We start from the raw sequence: 27542 nt of genomic DNA on the forward strand, positions 1-27542 counted from the left end.
AAACTTGAAAACCATAATTTATTACTTTTATTTAATATGCCAGGGCTTTATAAATTTGAAGCAAGCAAACTAGTTGTTACTACTAAGTGTCTACTGAAACAGTCAGTGTGACAAAATACTGTTAGTGAATATGTTTGAAAACTGAGCGGTTGTTCTTTGTCATCTTTATTTTATTAATCTTCATTACAGCTTTTGTGTGTGTTTTATAACATGCTATATGATGAGTTGTCATTTAAAATATTTATTTTTAATGGCAAATGTAATACATTCATAATTATTTAGAAAGTTAATTGATAATTATCATAGTTAACTTCAATTTTATTCAATTCATTTTGGATATAGCAACAATATACCCATTACATTGTGGCACCTTTGGCACTCCATACAACACACAGCTGTTTCTCTTCTTACTCCGCTTTCAGAGCTTGTTGGAGGCTACAGCGCCTCCTGGCGTCGACGCTATTCGATGGGAACACCGGACAAAAACAGAGACGGAGGAAATAGGTCCTCGCATTCCTTTAAAAAAAGCCCCTCTCCTTGGTGTTTCCATGTGAACTGCTGCTACAAAAACACGTTGACGGTAGGAGGTAAGTCATTTTAATCCGTGTTTTTTGGTTTTTCAGCTTGTGTTATTGTTCCCAATTTCCCACCGAAGTTTCACCGGAGCCTCCTGTCCCACCATGGCAGCGACCGAGGCAGGGATCTCGGCTGAACTTTCTCCGCACACTCGGTGTCTGTTTTCGTGGCTTAAAAGTCGATTCTGCTACCAGAATGTTGTCAAAGTTAAACAATTATAAAGCAACCATTACATCTAGTTACAGTGGGGTTTTTTATTCACCAACAGGTGGGTACGTGTCAGCGTTACTTTGCTAGCTCTTAATGTAAAAGTTTAATAAGCCTACTTATGTTAATGGGTAATATTAGTAAGTGCATACACCACTACAGGTCGGTAGTGAGCATTGAGGTTAGTCTGAAGATTAATACTGCGGTTTGTTCGGAAATAGATAAAATCTGTAAACTAATAATTATCCCAAGTTCTATTATCTGTAAAGGAAAATATGACAAATAATCTTAAAAAACATCTTGTGCATAGTGTCTTCAAATGTGCATAGTTCCACATGGCCCCCCATATGAAATGACCATGTTCAGTGCTGAACGTAGTGAGGCTTTACCTTGTGAGAAACAGGATATCATTGGGAAAGCATTTAGGTCGGCTTCGCATTCATAACTCTAAGCTCCTAATATGCAATTGTGTATTTGGAGTTCTGACATTTTAATGTGAAGTTTTAATGGGCTCCAACAAGCCGAGACTGATTCTTCTGAATCACCTATGATCCTGTTGCATTCACCCCCACCCCCAGCCTGTGCAGATGCATGCGCACAAAGTTTGTGTAGGGATTGACTGGTTTATGGCTCCCAAAATCCGCCTGAGTTATGTTTCTGAGGAGAGTTTCTCAAGCTAAGCACCTCAAGGGACACGAGGAAATTCACTGAACGAGGGACTGTAATATATTTCTCTTTGCTGTACACAGGTAAAGAGACACATAACAACAAAAAATAAGTAAATAAATGCCAGAGTAGGGCTCCTAAAAGTGACAAATTTCATGTTAATCGCAATTTATTTACAGGGATGTGGGACCTGCTGCTCAGGCCTCTGAAATGTCTCCAGGAAAAGTGATCTGTGGATGATGCAGTGAGTCAGAAGGAAAAAAACCAAAGTCATCAAATTCAGGCAAAATATATCCCAAAGAGCAACCTCTTCCAGTTGACATAGAAGCAAGACTTCTGCCAAGTCAGCTGCTGCCAAGTCAGCTGCTGCCATGTTGATGCCAGGGCCACTGTGGTTGTGGCTGTCACTGGCATGGGTTGGAAGCTGCGGCTCTCACAGCCTGTTCACCTGTGAGCCCATCAAAGTGCATCGGTGCCTCGGTATGCCCTACAACATGACTTTCTTTCCTAACATGATGGATCACTACGACCAGGAAATCGCAGCTAGCAAAATGGAGGTAAGCCTAAACGACGTAAGACCTAACGTTCCTCCTCTCTGTACCCACCTCTGTAGAAGTACAGCTTCCTTTGAACTCTCGTAGCTTTTCTGCTTCTTCTGAAACGCATTACTGTTTCTGAAAATAACCAACTTTCATTCTTCAGCAGTGACTTCCACTCTGAAGAGTGTTGTTGTTACAACTATCTGGTTGTGGCTGTGTGTGGCGTGTTTGTTGATCTGACAATGAAACTCAAAAAAAAATCTGAATTTTGAGTTTCCAGCTGCATCTCTTTCCATAAACCTTTATCAAAACTCTGAAATATAATTTTATGAAAACCATAGATGCACAATCAGGGTTGTGCATCTTTAAATTCACTAATGACTAAAACATCCACCACTCCAAAGTCTATCAGCAGATTTTGCAAGGCATTAATGAAGTTTGTAGGCTAAATATTGATTGGTATATAAATCACTCTGCAGCTTGTGACATTTTTCATCAATGAGTAATGAGTTTACCAGCCAATGTAATAATTAATGAAGTACAATTAGGGTTGCACTGTTTGCAGTTTTCTGGATGACCAGCGATCTTTAAAAAAAAAAAAAAACCTGTTCTACCATTCCGATTTCAGCCAATAATTATTTGAAAAATCTGTAACTATAGCGACAAAATTACTAAGTTGGCAACAGTAGGGTGACTATTGTTAGCATATCCAGATGTGACCTTGTCAGTAGGGCTGTATAAATAAATCGATTTGGCGATATATATCAATATTTCCGCCCTCGAAAAGTATCGATTTTTCATCCCCGAGTATCGATCCGTTAAACAGTAGGGGTCCATAGCCTGACAGCTCTTTTTAACGTCTAGTTTGTTATGGCGTAGCAGCAAGACTCCGCCTCCCTCAGCCTAACTTTCAACTCGAGCTTAAAGTGCACATTATAAACTACACACCAGTTTTTAAATTGTGTTAATAGGCCAAGTATAACCTGAGTTATGCTAAAATTAGTAAACCATATTTTTCCGAATGTCAGAGAAATGTCAAAAGCGCCGCCATTCCCCGGCTTTTCCGATTATGTGAGAGGGAATGAGCTTCCAAACGTACAAAACGAAACGAAACATTAGATTCCTGTGTTTTTGGAAATGTAAAATCTTCAATAAATAACAATGGGCTGTATTTTGTTGCTGAGGAACGAAGTAAAGTTGCGCAAGTAACCGTGAAAGAGAAGCGGAACGGAGAAGCGGAAAGGAGTAGCGGCGCGAACGGAGCAGCTGCAAAAGCAGTGAAATCGCGAAATTAATGCAAATTTTGACTGGTAGCATTCACTTCGTAATTAGTTTTTAGCTTAGCGGTTTCTGTTCTGTATATAAAGGATTACCTGAAGAATGAACATGGGTTGATAACATCCGAAGCGGGCGCGCAGCGGCGCTGTGTTTTGAGCAGGAAGACGAAGAGGAAAAACCCCCAGCCGGAATCCGCGGCGCAGTGAGGATTTCCATGATAACAATGGCTGATCGATCATTCTTATTAGCAACAGACAAAAAGTATCAGAGACTGAGAGTACTATGAGATGCTGGCAGTCTGAGAGGCAGCTACTCAGAGATCCAAGCAGGGGAATAGCGGCGCTGCGTAGCTGCAGGGAGTCGATCACTACGGGGTGAGGCGGAGCCACTACTTTAGCAGGTAGAAGATAGCAGCTTACAGCCACGGCTAACTCCGGGAGCCAAGGTAGAAAAGCCTTTTTTCCCCATAGTCCAAAAGACTGCATTTGTGGCTGCATTTTGGAGTAAAAATGCAGCCACAGTGTCCAAAAGAAAAAACATAAGTGCAATCGTTTGCATATTGAGAATCTACAGAGGCTGATAATCTCCCCACTCTGCTCCTGGATTAGTTTAAATTTTTGAGTTTTATGTCAAATCCACATGAATTAAATGACAGAAACTAATTCTCTCACTGCATCTTTGATTCATTTTGTCCAGCTACAGACTGTTAGACTGTCCAAGTAAGTGTCAGGTATTGTGTAGTTGGTGCTTTTAATCAGTTTTCACTTAACTAAATTCAAGTCTGTGGAACACAAAATGTCACTAAAATCACTCTGTCCTTCTAAAATCTTTCAGAAAATCGTAAAAATGCACTGAATCGTAGCGAATTGTATTGCTCAACAAATATCGTGATACATATCGTATTGTGACCAGAATATCGTATCGTATCGTGAAATTATTGTATCACTACACCCCTACTTGTCAGTCAGTCCTCTCTCACAGCAGAGCTAAACGGGACAGCAGCTGCTTTTCCATTGACCACATAATTACGCAATTTGACATTTCAAAAATAAATTCGCTTTATTTTGTAAACACAACAATTTGTGTTTACAAAGAAACTTGCTTTTCAATAAAACACTTTGGCCTTAGGATGAGGTGTGCTTTAAATTTTTTTTCACAAGTCACATGACCAACAACCAGACGTTGCCACTGACGCAAACCAAGAAGAAGAAGAAGACGACAGGAAGTAGCTGGCAGATCATGGTGTGGCATGCTTCTGAATGATTATCGCGTGAACAGACTTATTCATGATGTCTGAAGGGTTCGGGAAAATAAAATATCTATGTTGATATTGGCCCAAATTCTCATACCGGTGCATCCCTGGTAACAGTCAAGTAGTGACCCTCCCGCTGCCCCACCCAATGGATACTAAACATGTGGTCCCAGATTGTAATGTGGTTGGAAATACTTGGAAACAGTGCAGGGCTGCAGGTGTTTGGAGCAGCCAGTCAGGACATGATGGAAATGTGAGCCAGAACCATAATTCTGACTTGTCAGTGGAAAGCGGTTTGCAGGTCAAAAGAGAAAGAGCAGAGCTCTGAAGGATTTATCACGCACTTGTTGGTAAACTCTTTAAAACAGTTGCACAACGACACATTGCATGTTGCTTCACACTCACCGTTCTGGATGTTTTACAAGACGATGGGTTAAAAAAAAAAAAAAAAAAAAAAAAAACCCCGCAACGATTTCTTTATGCAGAAATCTCTGAAAATGCAACTTTAATCAACTCTTGGTTCACTTTTTGCGGCGATCTGTAACAATACGCACCTATAAACTAGTCCAGTTGTGTGTTCCTCTGTTGTTTTTATGTTTGTTTCATTTTTCTTGGTAGAGCATCTTGTCTCCAGGCATTCCTTTGGGCCCAGAGTTCTGGTTACTTTTACACTCCGTGTCAGACTTTGTGAATATGAGCAGTGATCTGTTGAAGGAGTCTTTTGTGTGGCGTCTGGCAAAGGTTGCAGGTGTTCGATTTCACAGCAGCCTTGGCCACCGGCAACTCTATCGACTTTGTTGCGTAGAGCCTTTGATTTTCAGAGGAAGGGGAGGGACCCGCCTGGTCCCACACAAAGCTGACTGTGCATACCACACCAAGTATCTTCTGTCTGTTAATGACTTACTCATCCCCCCCCCCCTCCACTGTACGCTCTGCTGTCTCCCATGTTACAGCAACAACGCTTGGCTTCAGCCCTGTCTGAAATGTGTAGCTGTTTATCACTAAGCCCTGGTGCTGGAATCCAACAGACTGCCTCAGTCTCAGCCCAGGTCGGCTTATCAATCCAGTACTCCAGAGGGAAGGCATTTGCTCCAAATTCCGGCAGATTCAAGAGGTGGGGTATTTTAGATGTTAGAATACCTAAAAAAAAAAAAGTAATGGGTGACAAACCTCATGTATCTTTTTCTTCTAGATAGAGATATTGTTTTGAAAAGAGTTGACCTTTTTAAAGCAGTAGTATTATGTAAAGTTGACTCTTTTTTTTAGCTTTACATTATTTTATAATGTTATTCTCTCATCAAAAAATATACCTGGAGTTTTGCTTTGACTCTTTCGTGCATGTTTGAGAAATCCTTTTATGTCCCATGGCAACTATTCAGCTGTGAAAAACGTCTGGGTGGACCTAGCTCCGCCTTCAAGGACGAAGCTCCTCCTCAGAACTGCAGCTTCTTGGCTTCCAAGCTTCCGCTTCACAGAACAACTCCCTCAATCAGCTCCTTTAGACTAGCCGTCTGCAATTAGCAAGATGCTAATTAGAACTGCGCAACTGACGAGCTACTTGTCAGTGCAACGCTGGCAAAAATGTTAAGTGGAGCGATGTTACGCTACGACTTCCTGAAGGCAGAAGTTTCAGAAAGAGCTGGAGTTTTTTGAAGAAACTGAGGCCCAATTTCAAGATGTTAAATTTCAAAGTCAAATTTCTCACTTCTAACAATAGCTATGCCACTTTTGACAACTTAGGAACTTTACTGCTATATTTAGTCACTTTTCAGACAAAAAAAAAAAAAGTGGTATTGACCAAAATCAGAATCAACAGGTCAGGCTTTTTAAAGACTTTGATCGACTATAAAAAAAACTGTAATCGTTGCATCTGTTCTGTCAAACTAAAGACAAGACAAACATATTTGATATATACATAATTTTTATAACAACTGAAGGTAACATAGTTACTTGATTGCGCTGCAAAGTGGAACTATGTGCCGGAAAAATACATAACACTGCCCCTTTAAGGCAGAAAAGGTTTGACTTAATTGCATTGACGCATGTTGATGGTTGGTGAAACGTGAGCAGTTTTTACTGTAAGCACTGCAAAGCAAATAAAGGTCAGATTGTTGAGCCCAGAAGGCACTCCGAGTCAGGGACCTCCAAAGGAGAGAAACAAGGGTACTTACTGTCAGAGAGAGAGAGAGAGAGAGAGAGGCGATCCTTGGCCTCACAGATATGGGACCTCTGCCAGAAAGGATTTAGGGAAAAGAAGCAAAACACTGAATAGCGGTCTGTGTTTTAGAGTATGCACCATTTGGTTTTGGGGGTAAAAACACAAACTCCTTCATGTGTCTTGACTGCATCTCCTAAATATCTTAAAATTACTCAGCAGACAAAGTTTCTGTAGTTAAAAGGTGGCTTTAATGTCAACTTGCTTGTTTCAGAAATGTATTTCCTTTCATTTCCTGCCAGCTATATTGCGTACCCCCCCCCCATAACCACCTGACCCCTCCCGCCGCTCCCTCGTACGCCCCTCTCCAGGAAGTTCTTGACCAGCGTGTTGAAACAGAAGAATATGCTTCCTCTCCAGCCGGTGAATGGGCAGCTTTGTGCGCCGCTGAAAAGAACGGTGCAGCTTATCACAACAAATTTCAGACGGAGATTGTTTCACGGTCTAATTTTATTAAGCAAACATGACCCACGATGTCTCTGGGTCTCTATGCCTTTGTTATTTTTAGATTATTGTTAATTCATGACAACAGACGATATCTTTGGAGGAGACGGGAAGGATCGTGTCCTTATATTTATGATTCTCTGCTCGAAAAATAGTTTTAGGTGTTATCTAATCATCTATCTTCTTGCAACCTGCTTAATTCAGGATATTCCTTTCACATTTTTCCCCCCACCAATCGCTTAACATAAGCAAAATGTTGTGTTTTCCATAGACTTCATTTTAGAAACATAACCTCTGTAACCAAAAGTCTCAGTTTTAAAAAAATAATTTTTTTCCTCTCCGGTTGCAGCCGTTTATGCCCCTAGCAAGCCTACAGTGCTCACCGGACGTCCACCACTTCCTGTGCCAAGCCTTTATCCCGGCGTGCAGCGAGGAGAACCGGGTGATCCGCCCATGCAGGGAAAAGTGTGAGGCCGTCCTGTCCGACTGCGAGGAGAACATTCGCATTTTTGGCATCACCTGGCCTCCTGAGCTACAGTGCAGCAAGTAAGAGGACACACCCACCAATAACAAACAGCAACTTTGACACATTTAGTCACATTACAGCCATAGGCTTTTTTACCCTTCGCTGTACTTTATATAAAGATTTTGTGTAATAGACTGGGTCTGCGCATTACTAGGTTTGCAGTATTGCCTTTGAATATTGCAATAACCATGTCGGTCTTTACTACTCTCATTTACCAATTGCCAATTTATTAGCTGAGCGATTTATTGGCTGTACAATTTATCAGCGACTCCTTATTTTTCACCAAGTGTAGAGTTTTGCATGTCGACCAAAATGTTCAGATGTGACCTCATCCAACCAGAGCATCCTCGTCCACATCGTTTGGTCTATAATGTTCTCTAAAAATTCACAATGGCTTCCACAAAACGGCTGGATTTCTGATGAATTTGAATTATAGTAACTTATGAAGGAAAAAGTTTTTTCTGGATGTTATTTAGGAGCATCAGGGTAAAGCCCCAAATACAAATGAAGCAATTTTTTCCCGTTTATTTATTTTTTTCTGTAAAACATTTTGACGCATCTTTTTTCCTTCATGTCACAGTTGTGCTGTACTTTGCATTGTTCTATCAACTATTGCTAAAATAAAACGCATTGAGGTTCACGGTTAGAGAATTAGAAAAAAAAAAGCGTAAAACATTCTACAGGTGTGAATGCGATTGCGATTCCCTATCAGCCTCATCCTATCATGCTCCTGTCCTCTAGATTGAAACCTTGCGGGTTGGACGGTTCCGCCCTGCCCTCCACCACCCCGGTGACCCCTTCGTCCCTGAAGAGAGACCTCGGCTTCTGGTGCCCGCTGCAGCTGAAGACCAAGCCGGGCCACGGCTCCTCGTTCCTCGGCGCCCAGGACTGCGCCCCGCCCTGCTCCAACATGTACTTCAGGCCTCACGACATCGAGTTCGCCAAGAGCTTCATCGGCGTGTGCTCCATCATCTGCCTGGGCGCCACGCTCTTCACCTTCCTCACGTTCCTCATCGACGTCAAGCGCTTTCGATACCCGGAGCGTCCCATAATCTTCTACGCCGTCTGCTACAGCTTCGTCTCCCTCATATACTTCCTCGGCTTCCTGATCGGAAACAACGCCGCCTGCACCAAGGCGGATCACCACGGCGCGGTGGAAACCGTGATGCTGGGCTCGCACAGCAAAGGCTGCACTCTGCTTTTTATGCTACTTTATTTCTTCACAATGGCGGGGATCGTCTGGTGGGTCATACTCACCATCACCTGGTTCCTGGCAGCTGGACCCAAATGGAGCTGCGAGGCTATCGAGAAGAAAGCGGTACGGTTCCTATTTGTAAACTCCAAACAACTGCAGTTTGAAGTTTATAGTTTTCCTAGACAACGCTGCATGTTGTTGTTTACATCCAGAAATTTTCCACGTACGCAACAACGCTGGAGGGCAAAAAGATGATTGTTTTACTTGCCATTCACAGACTCACTGCTGCGGTAAAACAATTCTGTTTTCAAAATGAAACCTGGAAATGTAGCTACTATTAATTCAGTGCAGTGTGCTACAGCAAAGGGGACAATAACACAGAAAATCCTTTGAAGAACAACCCAGAACCACTCATATTCTTCTTTTTTTGTCACTTTATAACAGCTATTCCACACACACACACACACACACACACACACACACACACACACTTGTTGCCATAGCAACCGACTGACAACAGCTCCTCTAATGCATCAGAGTTTAACACCAATAAACACAGAGATATTTCCCACAGAATATAACATTCAGTGTGCTGCTGTATCATGTTTTCAGGCTTCGTGTTTCTTTTGTGATCATTAATAAGTGATCATCTGAACTCAGTGGTGGTTGATTAGCTAATTTAAACACCTGCTCTCAAGATGGTCTGTCAGAGATTAGATGTGTGAGTCTCATCTACATGTTAAGGTTGTCAAGGTCGAGCTAGAATAACTGACCTACTTCCCTCTCCCTCACTAATTTATTTATTTTTTTGTACTCAAAACTTTTCACTGACCTGTCAAATGAGAGCGTTGAACCTTCTTTTTTTAAGTTGTCATAATGTTGACAATTGGTAGCAAAGCACTGCATTCGTTTTCCTATTGAACATCATGTGTACATTTAAGATTTGGCGCGTTATGATGACAACTGAACAGATGAATCCAAAGGTGTTCTTCCTCAGAGAGCAGTTTTCTGCTGTCTGATTATTATGCGGGCGATAATGTGGGCATCTAGAAAAATCTGGTAATTATGCTCCAAAGCAACAGTTCTCTCCATGTTCTGTGTCTCTAGGTGTGGTTCCACACCGCCGCCTGGGGAATCCCCGGCGCGCTAACTGTCATGCTGTTGGCCCTGAACAAGGTCGAAGGAGATAACATTAGCGGTGTCTGCTTCGTGGGGCTGTACGACCTCGACGCGCTGCGGTACTTCGTGCTCGCCCCTCTGTGCGTGGGCGTCGTGGTGGGCCTCTTCCTCATCCTGGCGGGCATCGTCTCTCTCAACCACGTCAGGCAGGTGATCCAGCACGACGAGCGCAACCAAGAGAAGCTCAAGAAGTTCATGATCCGGATTGGCGTGTTCAGCTGCCTCTACCTGGTCCCGCTGGTCACCCTGCTAGCTTGCTACACCTACGAGCAGAGCCACCGCAGCTCCTGGGAGAACACCTGGATCAATGACAGGTGTCAAGAGTATAGCATCCCCTGCTCCCACAAGGTATCTGTGTCTGCTCCTGTCATTCACTCTCAAATACTGGCTCCGATCTTATCAACCGATTTTATCTACCTCTGTGTAGATCTGTAAATCAGCGAGTAGCAGTGTTTCCATTATAAATATCCACAAAACCTTTTCAGTATTCAATTAATATAGACAAAAACACAATTTGAGAATTGTGGTGTTTCCATTAAATAAGAAGTGCAATTGAAATCACACATGAATAAGTCTGTACACACAATAAGTCATTAAAAATTAGAGATAATTTATGTATAAATGCAGTGTTTTTGGGGGGAACTGGTCAGCTGTTTTTACAGAACTGTGGATTCAACACTTAGGAACTGCAAACTCAACTTTTGATGAACTGTGTGATGACCTGTTGTTGAGCCAGCTGTGCATTGTCCAAGGAGGCCAGTTTCTACACATACGTTTAAACTATTTGGTCTTCATCTACTGCAATTACATCATGGTGGCTTAGTTGAATAAAAAATATATATAAAAAAGTGGCAGAGCAGCACATAATGCCTTCTTTCCCAGCACCAGATTGTCAGAATCAACTTAGCCCCTTGAAGAATGCCAGTTTTAGCTTCAAATTGGATTTCTTAATAAACACAATTTGTCTAGATCACAAGGATCTCGTTAACATCCTTGTCTTGTCTGTTTCAGGCCACGGAGCTCCACCGTCCCGACCTCTCTCTGTTTCTCGTGAAATACCTGATGACGCTGGTGGTCGGGATATCTGCCGTGTTCTGGGTCAGCAGCAAAAAGACCTGTTCCGAGTGGGCGTACTTTTTCAAACGAAACCGCAAAAGAGAGTAAGGCTCTCGCATCTGTGACGTAGCGACAGTAACCAGAAGGAGCGCTGCCATGTCGCGTGCTAACGGGTCTCATTCTGTGGTCCGCAGCCCCATAAGCGAGAGCCGCCGGGTCCTCCAGGAGTCCTGCGAGTTCTTCCTGAAACACAACAGCCGCGTCCAGCACAAGAAGAAGCACTACAAACCCACCTCCCACAAGCTCAAAGTCATCTCAAAGTCTATGGGCACGAGCACCGCCATCTCTCCCGCCAGCACCACGCACCAAGGCTCCTCTGTGTTCGGCAACCATGAGCCGCACGCGAGGGGCTCCCTGTCCGAGACCTCTGCCAGGGAGCACCTGGACCGCAGCGCCTCCGGCCGAAGCTCCAGGAGGGAGCGGGAGAGGGAGAGAGAGGGCGGGGAGAGGCGCAGCAAAGGTGGGAGCTCCAGTAAGGTCAGCAGCCGCTCGGAGAGCATGAACAGAGTAGCAGACGGCAGGTAAGAGGGTTTTTTTGCCTTTTCTTCAAGACTAAGCAATTTTTACAAACTCATTGTTTCTTGAGATCTTTTTAATTTTGCCACAATATTTAAATTTTAACCCTTTAACGAGTTACGTAGTGGTAAAGTGCAGACTCTTAGCTTTGTTCATTGGTTCTTCTGCACACAAATGTGACAAAAGTCCATAAAACAAGGGTGGAATCGTCTTCTGAAACTCTTTGCTGTCTTTCTGGGCCTTTTTAGGTGCAATATTTTAATATGAATTAAAATATACAATGAAAGCAAATTGTACATTTTCTTGTTTAGAAAAAAATAATTGAAACCTATACATATATATTTTTTTCAGGTTTAGATCAAATATCTCTTAAATCTTAATCTATGGGCGCACTGATAAATCACCGCGATTTCCTTAGTTTCGAGGGATTAGTGATCGGTCGATACTTGAATGACAAGCCGATTTTATCCACCTCGGCAAAAGTCTGACTTCCGCACATGTCCGTTTAACAGAAGTTATCCCACTGTTCCTTGTCATACTTAGCCACTTTTCAAACCAAAAAAATGTCGGTATGGGTGAAAATGAGAATCGGCAGGTCAGGCTTTTTACAGATCAGAAAACTGCATTTGGTGCAGCCCTACCTTAAGCATCAGTAGAACTTGCTTAAAAAATTGATTTAGCTCCTTAGTAAGCATTGCCTTGTAGGTTGTCACTGAGAAGCATTTGCGTTTCTCTGTAATAGACCTTCAGCCTCTCCATGGTGGCCCACCCTTATCTCCGATCTGCCATCTTCACCTGAAAAACCTCAAATCAATGAAATGCTTTTTCTTTCTTTCCTTTTTACCGTCATAATTTGGCCGTTTCTGAAGCTCGTTTTCTCCTGCACATTTTCTTGGACTGTCTCACTTATAAATGGGATCTCGCTTCACAGTATGTCAAATTCAAATGTCGCACTCGGAATCAGCCTTCTGTCTAATTAACGAGGAGATGATGAAGGAACAGCTGCACCTGTTTACGAAACAGTTTTCATTAAAAATGTAAATCCTTTTTTATGCTTACGCTGATTTGTCCAATTACACCTGAGCCCTGAAATAAAAAAGGTTCCGCAGATCAAGTACACATCGGAGGTTTGATTTACTTGGTGGAAAGTGTGTATTTGAGCAGAGACTCTGTAAATTTTACTACGTTGAGCAACAAAAACAACATATAAGCGGCTATAATTTCTGCATCATCAATCTGTATTGTGCCTTTGTGTTTAGAATGACTCCAAAAAGCGAGCTGTCAGACGCCAGACAAGCTACAAGTGGACAACAGCAGCAGCAGCATCTGACTTTGAACCAATCACACAGCAGCATTCTGGACTCCGCCCACCAGAAGGTGGACAAGGCATCAGAGGAGAGTAAGGACCCAAAAGAAATCTAAGCTAAAAAAATGTTTCCTGTTCAGTCTTCCAGCTGATGGTGGCTTAAAGGTCTTTTAAGTTGTATCCAGTGAATGTTTAGCAAACATCAGCTGGTTTGTTGGACCAGATATGTGTAGGATTTAGACTGCAGCTGCTCAAGGTGATGATGACTGCGTGTTCCAGCTTTACCGATCTTTTAGTCCGAATGTTGAAGAACACGGCTGGATCTCAACCAGGCTACTACCAATGGACTTTTAGGAACATCGCGTACATCACAAACACTTTTTAGAGATTTTAGTTAAACAGCATTCAATTCCTTAAAAAAAAAAAAAAACAACAAAAAAAACAACTGCATCATGATGTGTGTAAAATATTATTTTTATTGTAGAATTCAAGCTTTTTTGCTGTATTAGTCCACACACTGAATTTTTATTAGGTGGTTTATAATGTCGCCAAACATTCAGCCCATGAAAGTCTTCTGTTTTTGGAAGTCTTATTGTTACTTTTGGATATGTTGTTTGTTATAAGACCAAGTATGTAACCACTCTTAAAAGATGCTCTTAAACTTGAAATAGTTGAATGTGCAAATTTATTTTTGAAAAGCTTTCCACTTTTTTTTTCTATCGTGAACTTTTTTTTTTTTTTTACATTTTTTGTACACTGGTGTCTTTAAAGACATATCAACTGGACCGGATTAAACCATCCATCCATTTTCTGAACACCCTTGTCCCTCAGTGGGGTCGGGAGGGGTGCTGGTGCCTATCTCCAGCTAACGTTCCGGGCGAGAGGCGGGGTCCGGATTAAACCACTTTTTGGCAAATAATCCAAACATAAACAAGCAGGCCTTTTTGCACTATATGGTATTAGAAGCACAAACCACAAATTACTGAATAGTAAATAAATACAAGCAGTGATTTATCGATATAAGTGTGAGCAGGCCTGGCTTTTCTTCACAATATGACTCTGTTACTATAATCTTCAAATTGCAAAGGTTTTCCTTAATATCTGTACAACTGGGGCATTTGACCTGTCCTGTGTGAATTCAAGTTCTCTTCGGACCTCCTGGCCAGCAGGGGGCTCTAGCTGTGAGGAGTATTCATAACATTTAAGTCACAAATAAATGATCTAAAGTTATTTTTGCACACCTTAAGTGAATCATATGACAATATATTACGTCTTCAATGCTGCATGATTCTTTGAGTTGATTTTTTTTTTTAACTCTGGGAGATGAGAAATTTCTAGAGTCACAAATTAAAAGGGAAACTGTCAATGAATGTTTTGTTTTGTATTTCTGTCACCTTATATGTGTAGTTTAATAATGTACCTTGAGTAGACTGTCAAATATTCTTTTTTTTTCTTTCTTTTTTTGTTGTTGTTTCCTCAGTTAAGTTAATTTTTGTACCTTTTGTAGTTTGTAAACTCGGACTACTGTGATGTTTTGAATAAAAACACGTACAATTCTTTTCTATGTTGTGTGAGTCAGTATTTTATTGAGACTATTTTTTATACGTCGGAGTTCAGTTAGGAATCGGAAGAAAAAGAATATCATATGAAATGTGGTGCTCAGCTGTTTTTACTCTGATACCCTTAAATGCAACAAATTTATCTTAGAAGTCACCTGACTATTATGTTTGTGTCTGTGTGCAAAGAATAGAAAAACTTAAGATATGGGAAGCAGATATAAAGACCTACTTAAGATTTGAACTCATCAGACTGTTATTTCTAAATATAAGAATAAGAATCGAAAACCACGTTTTTATCTTTTTTGCTTACACTTTACTGTTATGCTGTAGCGAGGCACTCTTGATCTGAGCTCGGATTTTTTTTTTTTTTTTTTTAACCACTGACTCAAGATCTTGACAGAGTGGCCTCACTGTGCCCCCTCCACATCACCCGGGAATGTTTTCTTTAGCTCCGTCTCTGCGCGGTGAATGGCTCCTTCCCCTGTCGGCCTGCCCTCCTCCGGCCTCCTGCTCAGACGGACTGTCGCCTCACACAGCGGCACACTGACTAGGCTGTCACCACCGGCAGGATGTCTCCTCTGGCGAGCCGCCTGCTCGTTCTCCTCTGCCTGGCTTTGCCTCTTTACGGGGTGGAAAGGGTGAAAAATAGAGGATACCGAAAGGAACCCGACGTTGACAAGGTAAGACCCTGTAAAAAAAAAAAAAAAAAATCACCTTAAAGACTCAACTTTTCAAAGTCGACTCTCTTGATTGGATGACTCATTAAAATGTGATTGTCACAGTCGGTGACCTTCGTGTCTGCGCCCCTTGTATTATTAATGCGTCTCATGTAACTTTCATTGATTTGTTTTTGCATATTCATTAGTCTCACTCTAGCCTTTTTAGTACTGTGCTGTTTAACGCTGTTTTAGGTGTCTTTTTATGTCGTGGAGTTGATTAACACGGGAGAATTCATTATTTTATTGGTTAATTCACTTGTCTTAACGCGAGGCACTTTAAAAATCATCCTCCTGCATCTGCAGATCATCGCTGTTTGTGTGGTTCTACAGTCAGCTGGTTCTCCGTTACTGGCAGCTCTCCAATAGACTCACTAGGCTCTTCAAAAAGAAAAGAAAAAACAGGAAATTGGGGTCTGGCTCATACTCTCTGGCTTTGTTACTTGTGTTCCCATTTTTCCGGTTGAAAATAACTTTTTATAGATATGAGCTGTTTTTGTTCATGGTTAACAGTTCTCCAGTTGGTTAATTTTAATGATTGTCATCCCCAATCCAAAGGATATTTGTGTAGATTTACTGCCTATGGGAATGTTGATGCAGAAATGACACATTTACCCCTTGAATTTGGGGTTTCATAAATAAAACTTGTGTTTATTTTAGCTAGGTTTCCTAGAACCAGTGACCCCCCCCCTTCCCCGGTCCCACTGCTCCCAGAAGTGTACATACTGAACCTTCAAGCAGTTACTGTAATTTATGCCTCCAACAAGCTGTTAGGTATACGCATACTTTTTTGACGGATTTTCAGGTTTTTTTTTTTTTTTTGTGCAGGGGCGGATCCAGAACTTCTTCTAGGGGCTTGTTGAAAAGGAGCCTGTAAAAAAGGCAAGAAAAAAATGATGTGGTGACCCCACCAAAATAAAAGACATAGCCAAATTTCATAATTTTTAACTAGGTATGTTCTCAAATGAGACATGAAACATAAGGCTAACTTTGAGAAAATGTCTTAACAGTTTATAAGTTCATGCCTTAAAGTCATGTGTACCAAAATCAAACTGGTATGTTGCGTTTTATAGCTCCCAGAGAATTTATTGTGTGTGATTTCAAAATGTTCTGACTCTAATTTTGGACTCAATATGTGATTCTCGTAATATTTTTAGGGGTGGGTCCAGAATGAGTGATAGCTTTTCAAAATGGGCCAATATGTCTAAGTGAATATAAATATACAGTCCGTCTTAACTGAACTCTACCATTGCCTTAGGGATCTGCAACTGAAAGGGGCCAAGATAGGGTTCAGTACAGTTCACTTTTACAATGGAAAAATCAATGGAAACGAGGCATTAAATAAATGTAAACCCCCTTTGTGGACTACCACAGCTAGGATGCTCCAATCATTAGGAATGACTGCCTCAGCTTGCTGACCCTAAACCATGCATTGAGCCTATTAGTTAAGAAAAAGCTTGCAAGCAAAACACTTCCAAAATGAAGTAGTTTGGCCTGACCTTTGTTTTACCATTAGCATTAGCATTAGCTTTAGCGCTGTTGGTAAAAAATTGAATACAAACTCAAATTTTGACCCCTTCTCTAACGCCACTTACTTATTTTAATAATTTGATATATTAATTCATAATCCAGAGACATCAGTTCCACCCTTATTTATCGGACACCACACACGATAAATTACCAATTGAAATGTTTAGGCACCGAAATCAAAAATGTTACAGTTTAACCAATACTGAACATCCCCTTTACAAATGTTTCTGTTTCTACGACTAATATTTAAGATTCGCTCACAATTCTTTTTTCGTAGTGTAACAAAGTCCGTATTTTGTGACCGTCTGTATCTAGTGCACAGGAAACGATGCAGAAAAACCCAACTGCACTAGACACTCCTCGGACGAGGGAAGATCTCCTTGTCAGAGCAGCATGGTAATCTTTAAATCCAACTTTTTTACGCCTGAGATCCGTTGAATCAGAAATCTCTCAAATCAAACCCTGCATGTTCCTGAAAAGCTTTTGCCTGTGCTTTGGTGTGGACTAATGCATGAAAAGCAGTCAGTACCTGTACAGTTTCCGAACTAATGCACATGGTATGCGCCAAGGTACAATGTACAATATGGCCATAGTGTAAATAGGCAGGCGGGCTGCCACTGTAGAAGGAGCATACAGGCAGCTAATATAAAAGTCAGCTGTATTGCAGGGCGGACAGAGTTTCCATTCATTTGTCTGCTTTTGAAAGCCCTCCAGAAATACAACCTCTAATAAACTCTGCAGACATTTCCACCCTGTGAATACGCCGGTCTTCTCGAATCACTCCCAGACGCCGTCACCAATAACCCCAGGACGCCTGGAAGTATCTCATCCCATTTTTCCTGAAAGGACTCCAGTGTTATTTCGGCACATGCAGTGGCCAACAAGAACCTTCTAATTTCATCGCTTCCCAGTCTTTCCTCTGGAGATGACGTAAAGTCTCGTATCTCTTGGGAGCTAAACCCTTTAGCAGCTTAATGGCAGGAACAGACTTATAGGAATTCTGCATTTCATCCTATTTTTAGACGTTTTTGTTTTAGATTAGGAAATCTGAAACGCATTTCTTTGTTGTTGTTGAGAATTTACCTCTGGGACCCAAGTCAGGACAAGATGTTGAAACCGAAGTAAAAGCTCTTTGTTCTCCACCCCTACTTTTTGATTTACCCCTCTCCCATCCCCCCAACTTAATGTCTTTTGGCTCCACTGCTGTTCCACAGCTGCATGCTGAGTAAAAAGGGCAGCAAACCCAGCTGCTTCAGTCAACTATGATTGCCTAAGGTCAAGGTTGGACTTCCTACGTGTCAGTTTATCCTGCCTGAGAGAGAGAGAGCACCCACAAATAACCTAAATTAAAACCCATCTGCTGCCTCCCCTATCATCCCCACCCACCACCCCCCCAAAAAAACACCAATTTTCAAAACCTTTGTGCTGCAATCACTTGGTATAAAATTTCTATTCGAGGAACGTGTCCCGTCTCGCTCGTTTGGCTCCTCCATTGTGTCGGTGTTTGTGTGCGGTAGCTTTTTTGGCAAGCTCTCTGCTGACTTTGAGTGAGTCTGAGTCAGCTTGGGTGAGTTGCAGCATCTGCCTAAAGATAGCAGACAAAAACTGAGCAGGACAATGAATCACACGCCGCAAAGTGCGTTCACACACCTACTAATTTAGACAACCTCCAAGCCCGCAGTTCCTGATTTACGCACAATATATCATTCATTAGCTTGGTGGCTTGATGTCTGTTGGTGCTAGAGTCCTCTGCTTGGTTTGGAAATACATCTGTGTTTTTTTTTTCACTTGCACCCCGACTGGCATCGGATTTTGTTTACGTGACTTGTAAATGAGGTATAATCTTGCCTCATTTTTGTGCATGTTTCCTAAACACGCGAAGGCAGCAGTAAACGGGAGACTGAATCAGGAACTTCATTTACCCGAAATTCGGCTGTCCTTCTTGGCATTCATGACCCTTCCTGTTTTTCTTTTTTTTCTCCAGTATGGCAGCTGCATGCAAGGCCCAGCAGGAACCTCTGGAAGAGATGGTAACCCCGGAGCCAACGGCATTCCAGGCACCCCAGGTATCCCGGGCCGTGACGGGCTCAAAGGTGAAAAAGGGGAATGCGTGAGTGAGATCTTTGAGGAACCCTGGAGGCCCCACTACAAGCAGTGCGCCTGGAACGCACTGAATTATGGGATCGACCTGGGTAAAGTGGCGGTGAGTATTACCGCCTGAGCAGTATCTGTGTTACGAATTCACACGGAAAGGACTCACAGTTTCACCTCAAGTAACCGCAAGCTTTAAAGTAGTTTACTGGTGTTTTATGAGACACATGAACACAAAGCAGAGCCACATTGCGGCACAACTGCAGCTCCAGGCTTTTTCTTTGGGGGGAGGGGGGATTTGTCTTCACTGGTTTCATGCAATCTGGAAAATCCCATTCTTTCTTGTAAAAAAAACAAAAAAAAAACTAACTCCAGCTCAGTCAGGTTGGACTGAGTTTGTGTGTTGATGTCAATTTCTGAATCAGTATGCAGGAAATGTAGGTTTATGCGTGGACTTTAGGAAATTCCAGCATGTTGATATGCTTTGATCCCAGTCCTTCTAGCGTATTCTGAATAATTCTGAAATAATTTTTTAATATATATTAAATGCAAAATGTCAATATTTTTTTAACAGTTTTGGCTCAATATTGGCTCCGAGTGTGTTTTTCATTTACCAAATGGCCTGTTTTTGAGTCTGTGCACTCCAGTTAACAATTAATTACTAAATCTGACTTTTGTTAGTCTTAAGATAAGTCAGATTTCTCAGGGTTACCATGGACACCGTGTTGCAATGGACTGAGTACAAATGCACACCAAACTTTTTATGTCTTTATTTGTAAAAACAACAAATACAATTCTGAAAACCATTTTTTCTTTCCTATTACTTTCACTTTTACACAATTTTGCTCCACCTTGTGTTGGTCCGTCACATAATGTCCCAGTACAACACATTAAGGTTTGCGGAGGGTGAGAAAGAGAAAACATTATATATATATATATATATATATATATATATATGTTTTAGTTTTTGCATAAGTTCTGTAAAATAAATTCACTCAGAATCTGTGTGTTGCCGTGTCTAAGGACTGCACGTTCACCAAGCTGCGCTCGGACAGCGCTCTCAGAGTCCTCTTCAGCGGTTCCCTGCGACTCAAGTGCAAGAACGCCTGCTGCCAGCGGTGGTACTTCACCTTCAACGGAGCCGAGTGCACGGGACCCCTGCCGGTGGAGTCAATCATCTACTTGGACCAGGGAAGTCCAGAGCTCAACTCCACTATCAACATCCACAGAACATCCTCAGGTAAGGGAGAACCTGTAGTGAACTCTAAAAAACCCAAACAAATAAAATAAAGGACTGAAACATTGAATCGTGGACTGTGCCTCACTGGTAACACTTTATTTGAGGGGGTGTGCATAAGACTGACACGACACTGTCGTAAACATGATAAAACACTGGTGGCATGAGTCTTCATGAAGTGTCTTTGGGTAAATAATTCCACTTTTAATGCAAAATTGAACTAAAAGTTGCATTAAAAGTCCACTAAACGTGTCAATTTTACATTATATTTTAAATAAATACATTTATAATGCAAAAGTCTATTCAAACTTGCATTAAAAGTGTCATCATTTACTGAGTGACACTTCATGACAACAGGAGGATTCGTGAAGGCTCCTTCATGCTTATGATAATCCCATGTCAGTATTATCTTCAAATAAAGTGTTACCACCTCATTTTGTACTTGAGTAGGTTTACCTTATTAAAAAAAAAAAAAGTTTTATTTAATCATTATTTTTGCTCTCACAGTTAAAACCGTGGTATTGGAAGATGACTTACTGTCGTCTCAAGAGTAAACAAACTGAGGTTTGGTTTAATGTTTAATCCGGATCATTTGAGCAAGAGCAATGCAAAACGTTTCTGAAACAAATCCGACGGATCAAACCGGCACGTCGCGGAGCGCATTCAGAAGCTTCGACGTGCCGGCATCGTCTTTACTTGTTGTTCAGAGACGACATATTTTATCAGCCATGACAATTCCTCTTCCCGTTGATTTGGCAAACAGACCAACCGTATCTTTGCACCAGTGTTTTTGCTCGGTCTAAAACCAACGCCGGTGTTGCAGGGCAACAGAAAATAACAGAGGCATCGTTTAGCTTTTGATCTGGCTGAGGCTCGCCAAGAAGTACGCCCCAGGTAATCCTCCGTGTGCTCAGCTGCTGCCGAGCAGGCTGCTTCTTAACTTCACAAGGGCCACCGCGTGTCAGAAAACTAATTCAGGATTTAAGATGCGAAATGATTGAAGTTGTGTGTTTTTGCTAAAAAAAAAAAAAGATTCCTGGCCTCTGACCTCTGCTCATGTTTTCCTTTTGCAGTCGAGGGGCTGTGCGAGGGCGTCAAGGCAGGGTTGGTGGACGTGGCGGTGTGGGTGGGGACCTGCGCCGATTATCCCCGGGGAGACGCTTCCACGGGGTGGAATTCTGTGTCCAGGATTATCATAGAGGAACTGCCTAAATGAGAAGACAGAGTGATATGAAAGGGAGGACCCGGTCTTTGTAGTGTTGGAGCAAGTCGCCTGACACACCAGAAATAATCAGGTACGGCCGGTTGAGGCGTGACAGAGCCACTGATGGTACCTTGAATGTTTTTCTTTCTTTCTTTTTTTTTTTTTAATTACACGTACAGAAAATTCTGTTGCTCTGCCTCCTGGAAGTAAACTCTGTACTGCGGTTTATTTTTTTGTCTGCTGGTGGCCTGGCAATTGATTGCAGTAACCATTCAATGTGCTTCAAATGTACTGTATGATGTGTGTGTGTATGTGTGAATCGTTTCTGTCAATAAAGTCACGTTTTTCTAAAGACTCGACTTGATCACTTGTAGGAAGTGGAAAAGACGTGGGATTTCCAGGTTTGGAGAAATGTGGACCATAAAACTATGAGCTTGGGAAGATATTTATATTTTACAGAAAATGTCCCGTTGTCTGACTTGTGTCCATTCGTTTGTTAATTCATCCTTCCATTCTTCCATTTCTCCATTATTTCATCCAACGTCGCATCTTTCGATTCATGCATTAATCAACATCATTCATCTGTCAGTTCATCCATTATTTAACACACCCATCTGTTTGTCCATCAGTTCTTTAGCATCCAATTTTCTTTTAAAATCATTTTACCTACAGAAGCATAAACAAAATATATTATTAAAATAAAGAAGTTCCTGTAGGAGAGGGCACCTGATTCTAAGACATAAAAACTACAAATAACATCCTAAATGTTGATTGTTTCCTATTATTGTTGGACTTTATTGTGTGTATTCTCAGCGAAAACAGGATACGGGTCACTCCTTTAAAACTTTACCAAATCGGTCTCACGATCTTGGGTTGTTTGAGTCATTTTTGGGTTTGTTTGTTATTTCATTGTTTCTTAGTTTCTACTTTTCTTTTCTTCTTCCCTTTTTTGGTTATTTTAGTTTAATTATGTTCCTCATGTCTAGTTATTTGCTAGTGTTAGATTCAGTTTTTCTTACCAGTTTGTGTATCCTGTGTCATTTTCTCTCTCTTCCCTCACACCTGCAACCCATTTCTATTCAGCCATCTGTTTCTTGTTCAGTAATCAACTTCCTGCAGTAAATACCCATCTCATTCTCAGTCACTCCTTGTTGGTTCCTCCTGTTATTCTCTTCCTTGTGTTTCCCTGCTGGTCAGTGATCTCTGGATTTCAGGTTTTTTTTTTTCTTCTTCATTAAATCTTCAAATCTAATCTTGAAAGGCAGTGTAAATTTTACTGTGACATTTACACACGTCGTATATTATAAACCTAGAACCTCAGGCTGAAAAACCAAGCTTGTGCCATTCTTAAATTCTGGTCTAACGCTGCACAAAAATCACTTATTTTTACAGGTTTCAAATGTAATGCCTGGTTCAGTGCATTAAACATTTAACTGTCTTCATAGAGGTTGGAAAGTCGGGAAACTGGCAGCCTGGAAAAGTGTGGAATAACGCGTTGGAGCCAAACACCACACCCTGCAATAAAATAGGTCAAAAATAAAACATTTATTGTGTTCACGAGTTAATAAAGCACTTCACATTTCATAACAAAATGTAATAAAATACACTTAGTTTGTGTATTGAGCAAAAAATGACTATGGAAGAAGCATCATCATTGCTGCAGTTCACACATTAAATAGACTGTTTTTCATCTTTCTGTTGCCATAAAACATAAATAAAACTTCCTCTGTGGTAGAATGCTGAATTCACCACATCGTTACAATATGCCCCTCTTGTTTGAAAAAGTAGTTACCAAATCACATTTATATAATTTCCAAAGGGACAAGCTGAAACAACTCATCCCCATGAAATAACTGTGCACTTAAATGGGACACATATTCCTGTCATGTTTTTACAGAAGAGGATTAAGGCCACTGAACATTTTTTGTTGACTTTTTCCCCCCCTCAGATTTCAGGATTAAATCTCAGGATTTTGACTTTTCTCTGAAAAATCTTAACTTTTCTTTAGAATTCTGACTTTAATCTTCTAAATTCAAAAGTCAAAATTCTGAGGGGAAAAAATAAAAATAAATCAAAATTCCATGAGAAAAAAAAAATCCCAAAATTCTAAGAGTAAAAGCCAAAGTTCTGAGATTAAAGTCAGAATTCTTTTACTTCAGTGGAAATGAGTTAGTAGTTTTACTGCTTCGACTTTTTTCCCACTTTAACGCATCTCCAAGTACTTAATGAAGGCCTCTGGGGAAACGCGGTCCGCTCTTCATCTCCAACGTTTCAGCCGGAGCTTGAAGCCCTGTGTGGCTGTCCATGCTGGGTCCTCTCCATCTCTCTCATTTCGTCCCCAGAAGGAAGCGGGACACGTTCTCATAAACCACAAAAGTGATGCAGCAGGCCGGCGTGACGCGGATCAAATTTGGGACGATGCCCTTGTAGAAGCCCCAAGCTCCTTCGTTTCTGCGGAGAGAATAACGAACGTGAAAAGGAAGCCGGGTCCAAGTGACCGGTCCTGGCAGATCGGCATCCGTACCTCCACGTCTGTCCGATGACATCTACGACTCCTCCGTATCTGCTGTGCTGGTCTTGGAGCCGAGCTCTCACCACCTGATATGGGTACGTCGTGGCGACGGCGAATATTTTGGACAGTGCTGCCATTGTGATGTACTCCAGAGCGTTCTGCTCATGAGAGAACGACAGAGAGGAGGGTGAGCAGGAAGGAGGAAGTGATGACTTTCTTCAGTGTAACCCCAAGTTTGAAACTCACCAACTTTGCATCTGAAGGCACCTTCTTGTATTTGTTGTAGTCTCTCTTGAGCTCTTCGTAGGCCATGAACTGCAGAGCCCCGTGAGACGTACCGAACAGACCCGGAACGTAGCCCTGCAGAACACAACCGGACTTCACGTCAGCTGGAAGTATGCATGATGAAGAGTAATGACGCCCCCTAGTGGAGGATGACCATTTCCTGCTGAAGTGACGGAAGGGAAGTATTGGAAGCTCATGCAGGTCATGAAAGAAAAGAACAAAATCTCAACAGGAAGTTATAATTCCGAGTTTTAGAGGCAGAATTATTATGAGATATAAAGGCATCATTTTTTTTTTTTTTTTAGGTAAAAACAAAGTCATAACTTTGACTTTCTAATTTAAAGTCATGATTATGAGACACTGGACGAAATCGAATTTATTATTTTGCATCTCAATTATGACTTTAAAGCAAAAATTAAGATTTGGAAAGTTGAGATTATGGACTGCATCTCATAATTATTACTTTTAAAGTCAAAATTATGACTTGTATCCTCAAAATTATGACATTAAAACTCAGAACTTTTAAGTCAAATTCAGCACTCATAATTATGACTAAAATCAAAACTATGGCTTTGAAAGGTGAAATTATGACTCATAATTTCGACTGGGTCTCATAATTATAACTGAAACTTGAAATTATGGCTTTTATTCCAAAATAATGACACGCCCTCAAATGATGACGCCAAGACTCATAATTATGCCTTTAAACCTCATAATTATGACTATAAAACTTGCAATTATGACTTTCCTGTTGGGCTTTTATTTGTTTCTTTCATGGCACAAAATCTAGCATCTATAATCATCAGACACACTTAATATGTCGCGCATGGAAGACCACAAAAAATGTCTCACTTTGTAAAGTCCTGGCAGGCCCTCATGGCGGTAGATCTTCACCAGGGCGTCCACCATCCCCCTGTACTGCTTACCGGTGGGGTCGGCGCTGTACTGCAGAACCAGTCGGGTCTTGGTGACCCAGATCGGGTTGGTTATGGTGAGAGTGAGGATGCCTGAGAAGAAGCAGCAGGAAGCAAGACTCTAAAGGTGTGCCAGAGCCTTTCAAGTTCTCACTCACACACACACACACACACACACACACACACACACACTGTTTTAATGTTCTGCCAGGTCTGGCTGCAACTAAGTAGATTAAAAAAAGAGTTTTCAACAGCCTTTACGAAGAAAAAAGCACGGCACATTGGATGAGTAGGTGGTGCAAAATGTGTTTGCATTTAGTATTTTAATAGGTTTCTACTCATTTGTCATATAAACATTTTTCTTCAGATTCAGCTTTCTCAGCACTTCATGCCAAGTAAAAATAAATAAATAAATAAAAATCAAATATTCACCATAAATTTACAGCCAATATCTCAGATTTTAACACGAAACCTTTTTTAAACAGAAGAAAAATGTAATTTTAAAAAGGAATTTGTGCAAAAAAAAAAAAAAAAGCAACTTATTTCATAGGTTGTAGTATTAATGGATGTGTGAACTGATTGTAAGAATGTGAAAAATTTAAGATGCAGCTTTAGTGCCGCTCGTTTCAAAAAATATTAATCTCAAAATTAGATGCTAATGTCACTTTATCACATATTCGGTGGATCAGCACCTTACTCTCAAGGCTAGTTTTTCTTCTGCTTATAGTAATCAACTTGCAAAAAAAAAAAAACATATAAAGAAAAAATAAATAAAATAAAGTAATAAAATATCTGGAATAAATGAAGCATTTTGTTGCAATTTTTCATCTTGCAGATGCAAGTGAATTTGCATTCAGTTTCTTGGCACTACATGTTACTGGAGTGATTCAGAGCTCATAATGATGTTATCCTCCCTGGATCCGTCTGTTTAAACAGAAATATTGTGTGGCAGCTTCAATTTTATTACCTGGGTTAAATTTATCCAGGGAAAAAATAAACAAACTCGTTTGACCCCCTTAGTAAATGTAATAAACAAAACAGGTGTGCAGTCACTTCCATGTGAACCTGTCAGCTGCATCCAGCTCTGAGCGGAGTTATCCAGCTGAGAGGCCGTTTCTAACCTGCTGCAGCCGCCGAAACCAGGTGCTCTGCAGGGCTCAGTTCAGCCTGACGGCCTTCCTTAGTGTAGCCTTTGATTGCATTGTAGCTGGAAAGGAAGAGGGAAAACTTACATCAACAGATTTCTGAATGTCACTGTTGCAGGTGAAATCGTCCTGATGCAGGGTTTTTTTTTTCATACATACAAGAAGAAGTAGAAACCCCAGGACAAGCCTGCGCCCCAGATGTTGGGGGTCACCCCTTGGTACAGACCCCTCACTCCCTCCTGATGCCACACACTCTTCATACAGTGAAGAATACCGCTGTACTTGGGCCTCAACTCCAGTCCGTCACTTACTGCATTGGAAGAGACGTTCATATCTTAGTGAGTGTTCAAAAATACATCCAGAAAAGCCGATCCTCTCGCTGTACCTGCAAACCTGATCTTCACCAGGTCCAGTGGGTGAAGGACCAGAGTGGACACCACTCCACCGCTCAGTCCCGCCACCAGGTTTTCTACTTTCACATGGCTTAAGACCTGCTGGACGTGTCCAGCGACGGAGACAGCGGAGATGTGTTTTCTGGGCAGCCCTGTCGTCTCTGTGGCGTTACGGTGGTTCGGTGCGGAGCTCATCCTTAGCAGGTAACCGAACTCAGCTAGCCTTCTCCGCCGCAGCTAGCTGAGCTCCTAACAACCCCCAAACTAACTCTGTAAAAGTGAGACGGCTGGTTGACTCCGCGACAACATTTAGATATGGCACAGATACGAGGAAACCGCCGGAAATTCACGGCACGTCGGCAGCCGAACCACGTTTCTGACATGAGGCGAAGCTCATCGCCACCGCTAAGTGTCAAGTCTCGCACTCCTCCGGCTCGACCTTGTTGTGAGGAACCGATCAGATGTCAAGTTGTATTCCTCAGAGTTGTACTTCCGGAATGTACTTTCAAAATAATTCGAATCCGGGCCCCACTCCTCAACGCGGCCGTCACTGGTTCGAGTACCGGCCCGTTGACCTCTGCCACATCTTTTCACCCCTCTATCTATCTATTTAGTGTGGAATGAAGGCAATTAGAGCCAAATAACAATGTTTGTTGCATCAGGAAACGCAACACTAAATCAAATAAATCTTTGGTAATAGTATTTGTTTACATGGTAGTTTGTCTTGCTCTATGAGGCCTTCATTCACCAGTTGATTTTTTTTTACTTGCAGATCTTCTTCCAAGCAGTGTTAATTGAGCATTTTTATTTAGATTTAAAGTCTGCTAGAGTCAATTTAGAGTTTAATTAAAATTGCACCCATCAACAACAAGCACTCATACTGGGTTTAATGTAAAAAAAAAAAAAAAAAAAAAAAATTTTAAAAAATAAAAAAAAAAAAAA

General features: G+C 41.4%; 3 protein-coding genes across 5 annotated transcripts; 2 read left to right on the forward strand and 1 right to left on the reverse strand.

Annotated features, from left to right (window-relative positions):
* Positions 1 to 445: 445 nt before the first annotated feature.
* On the forward strand, positions 446 to 13448 carry fzd6 (frizzled class receptor 6). 2 transcript variants are annotated; one of them, XM_015038049.1, is made up of 8 exons: positions 446 to 587; positions 1629 to 2006; positions 7527 to 7723; positions 8445 to 9021; positions 10006 to 10425; positions 11089 to 11237; positions 11328 to 11714; positions 12969 to 13448. In XM_015038049.1, exons 2-8 carry the CDS (start codon positions 1821 to 1823, stop codon positions 13129 to 13131), a joined length of 2079 nt encoding a protein of 692 aa, XP_014893535.1. In that variant the 5' UTR covers positions 446 to 587; positions 1629 to 1820; the 3' UTR covers positions 13132 to 13448. The 2 variants fall into 2 exon arrangements, with proteins under 2 accessions (XP_014893535.1, XP_014893536.1); XM_015038050.1 differs by having other exon boundaries at positions 446 to 580.
* Positions 13449 to 14963: 1515 nt separating this feature from the next.
* On the forward strand, positions 14964 to 21704 carry LOC106950890 (collagen triple helix repeat-containing protein 1). 2 transcript variants are annotated; one of them, XM_015038052.1, is made up of 5 exons: positions 14964 to 15254; positions 17136 to 17216; positions 18805 to 19023; positions 19935 to 20151; positions 21222 to 21704. In XM_015038052.1, the coding sequence occupies exons 1-5, from the start codon at positions 15144 to 15146 to the stop codon at positions 21362 to 21364; spliced, it is 771 nt and encodes a 256-aa protein (XP_014893538.1). In that variant the 5' UTR covers positions 14964 to 15143; the 3' UTR covers positions 21365 to 21704. The 2 variants fall into 2 exon arrangements, with proteins under 2 accessions (XP_014893538.1, XP_014893539.1); XM_015038053.1 differs by lacking the exon at positions 17136 to 17216 and having other exon boundaries at positions 14970 to 15254.
* Positions 21705 to 22878: 1174 nt separating this feature from the next.
* On the reverse strand, positions 22879 to 27080 carry LOC106950889 (mitochondrial folate transporter/carrier). The gene is made up of 7 exons (XM_015038051.1): positions 26594 to 27080; positions 26368 to 26518; positions 26185 to 26270; positions 25002 to 25156; positions 24111 to 24224; positions 23877 to 24022; positions 22879 to 23803 (listed from the first exon to the last, which is right to left on the reverse strand). The coding sequence occupies exons 1-7, from the start codon at positions 26793 to 26795 to the stop codon at positions 23680 to 23682; spliced, it is 978 nt and encodes a 325-aa protein (XP_014893537.1). The 5' UTR covers positions 26796 to 27080; the 3' UTR covers positions 22879 to 23679.
* Positions 27081 to 27542: the final 462 nt, after the last annotated feature.

This window comes from Poecilia latipinna, unplaced genomic scaffold (assembly GCF_001443285.1).
Source record: "Poecilia latipinna isolate Pla-1442-1.1 unplaced genomic scaffold, P_latipinna-1.0 Scaffold427, whole genome shotgun sequence".
In the NCBI taxonomy this organism is placed as follows: Eukaryota; Metazoa; Chordata; class Actinopteri; order Cyprinodontiformes; family Poeciliidae; genus Poecilia; species Poecilia latipinna.

Excerpts from the sequence above, each read along its gene's own strand:
- fzd6 (XM_015038049.1), top strand. The coding sequence starts at position 1,821 with ATGTTGATGCCAGGGCCACTGTGGTTGTGGCTGTCACTGGCATGGGTT. Across the intron at positions 9,022-10,005 it reads AGGCTATCGAGAAGAAAGCG|GTGTGGTTCCACACCGCCGC; the intron begins GTACGGTTCCTA and ends CTGTGTCTCTAG. Across the intron at positions 11,238-11,327 it reads AAACGAAACCGCAAAAGAGA|CCCCATAAGCGAGAGCCGCC; the intron begins GTAAGGCTCTCG and ends TGTGGTCCGCAG.
- LOC106950890 (XM_015038052.1), top strand. The coding sequence starts at position 15,144 with ATGTCTCCTCTGGCGAGCCGCCTGCTCGTTCTCCTCTGCCTGGCTTTG. Across the intron at positions 15,255-17,135 it reads AGGAACCCGACGTTGACAAG|TGCACAGGAAACGATGCAGA; the intron begins GTAAGACCCTGT and ends GTCTGTATCTAG. Across the intron at positions 20,152-21,221 it reads CATCCACAGAACATCCTCAG|TCGAGGGGCTGTGCGAGGGC; the intron begins GTAAGGGAGAAC and ends TTCCTTTTGCAG.
- LOC106950889 (XM_015038051.1), bottom strand. The coding sequence starts at position 26,795 with ATGAGCTCCGCACCGAACCACCGTAACGCCACAGAGACGACAGGGCTG. Across the intron at positions 26,519-26,593 it reads GGTGAAGATCAGGTTTGCAG|TAAGTGACGGACTGGAGTTG; the intron begins GTACAGCGAGAG and ends CTTCCAATGCAG. Across the intron at positions 23,804-23,876 it reads GTCATCGGACAGACGTGGAG|AAACGAAGGAGCTTGGGGCT; the intron begins GTACGGATGCCG and ends TTCTCTCCGCAG.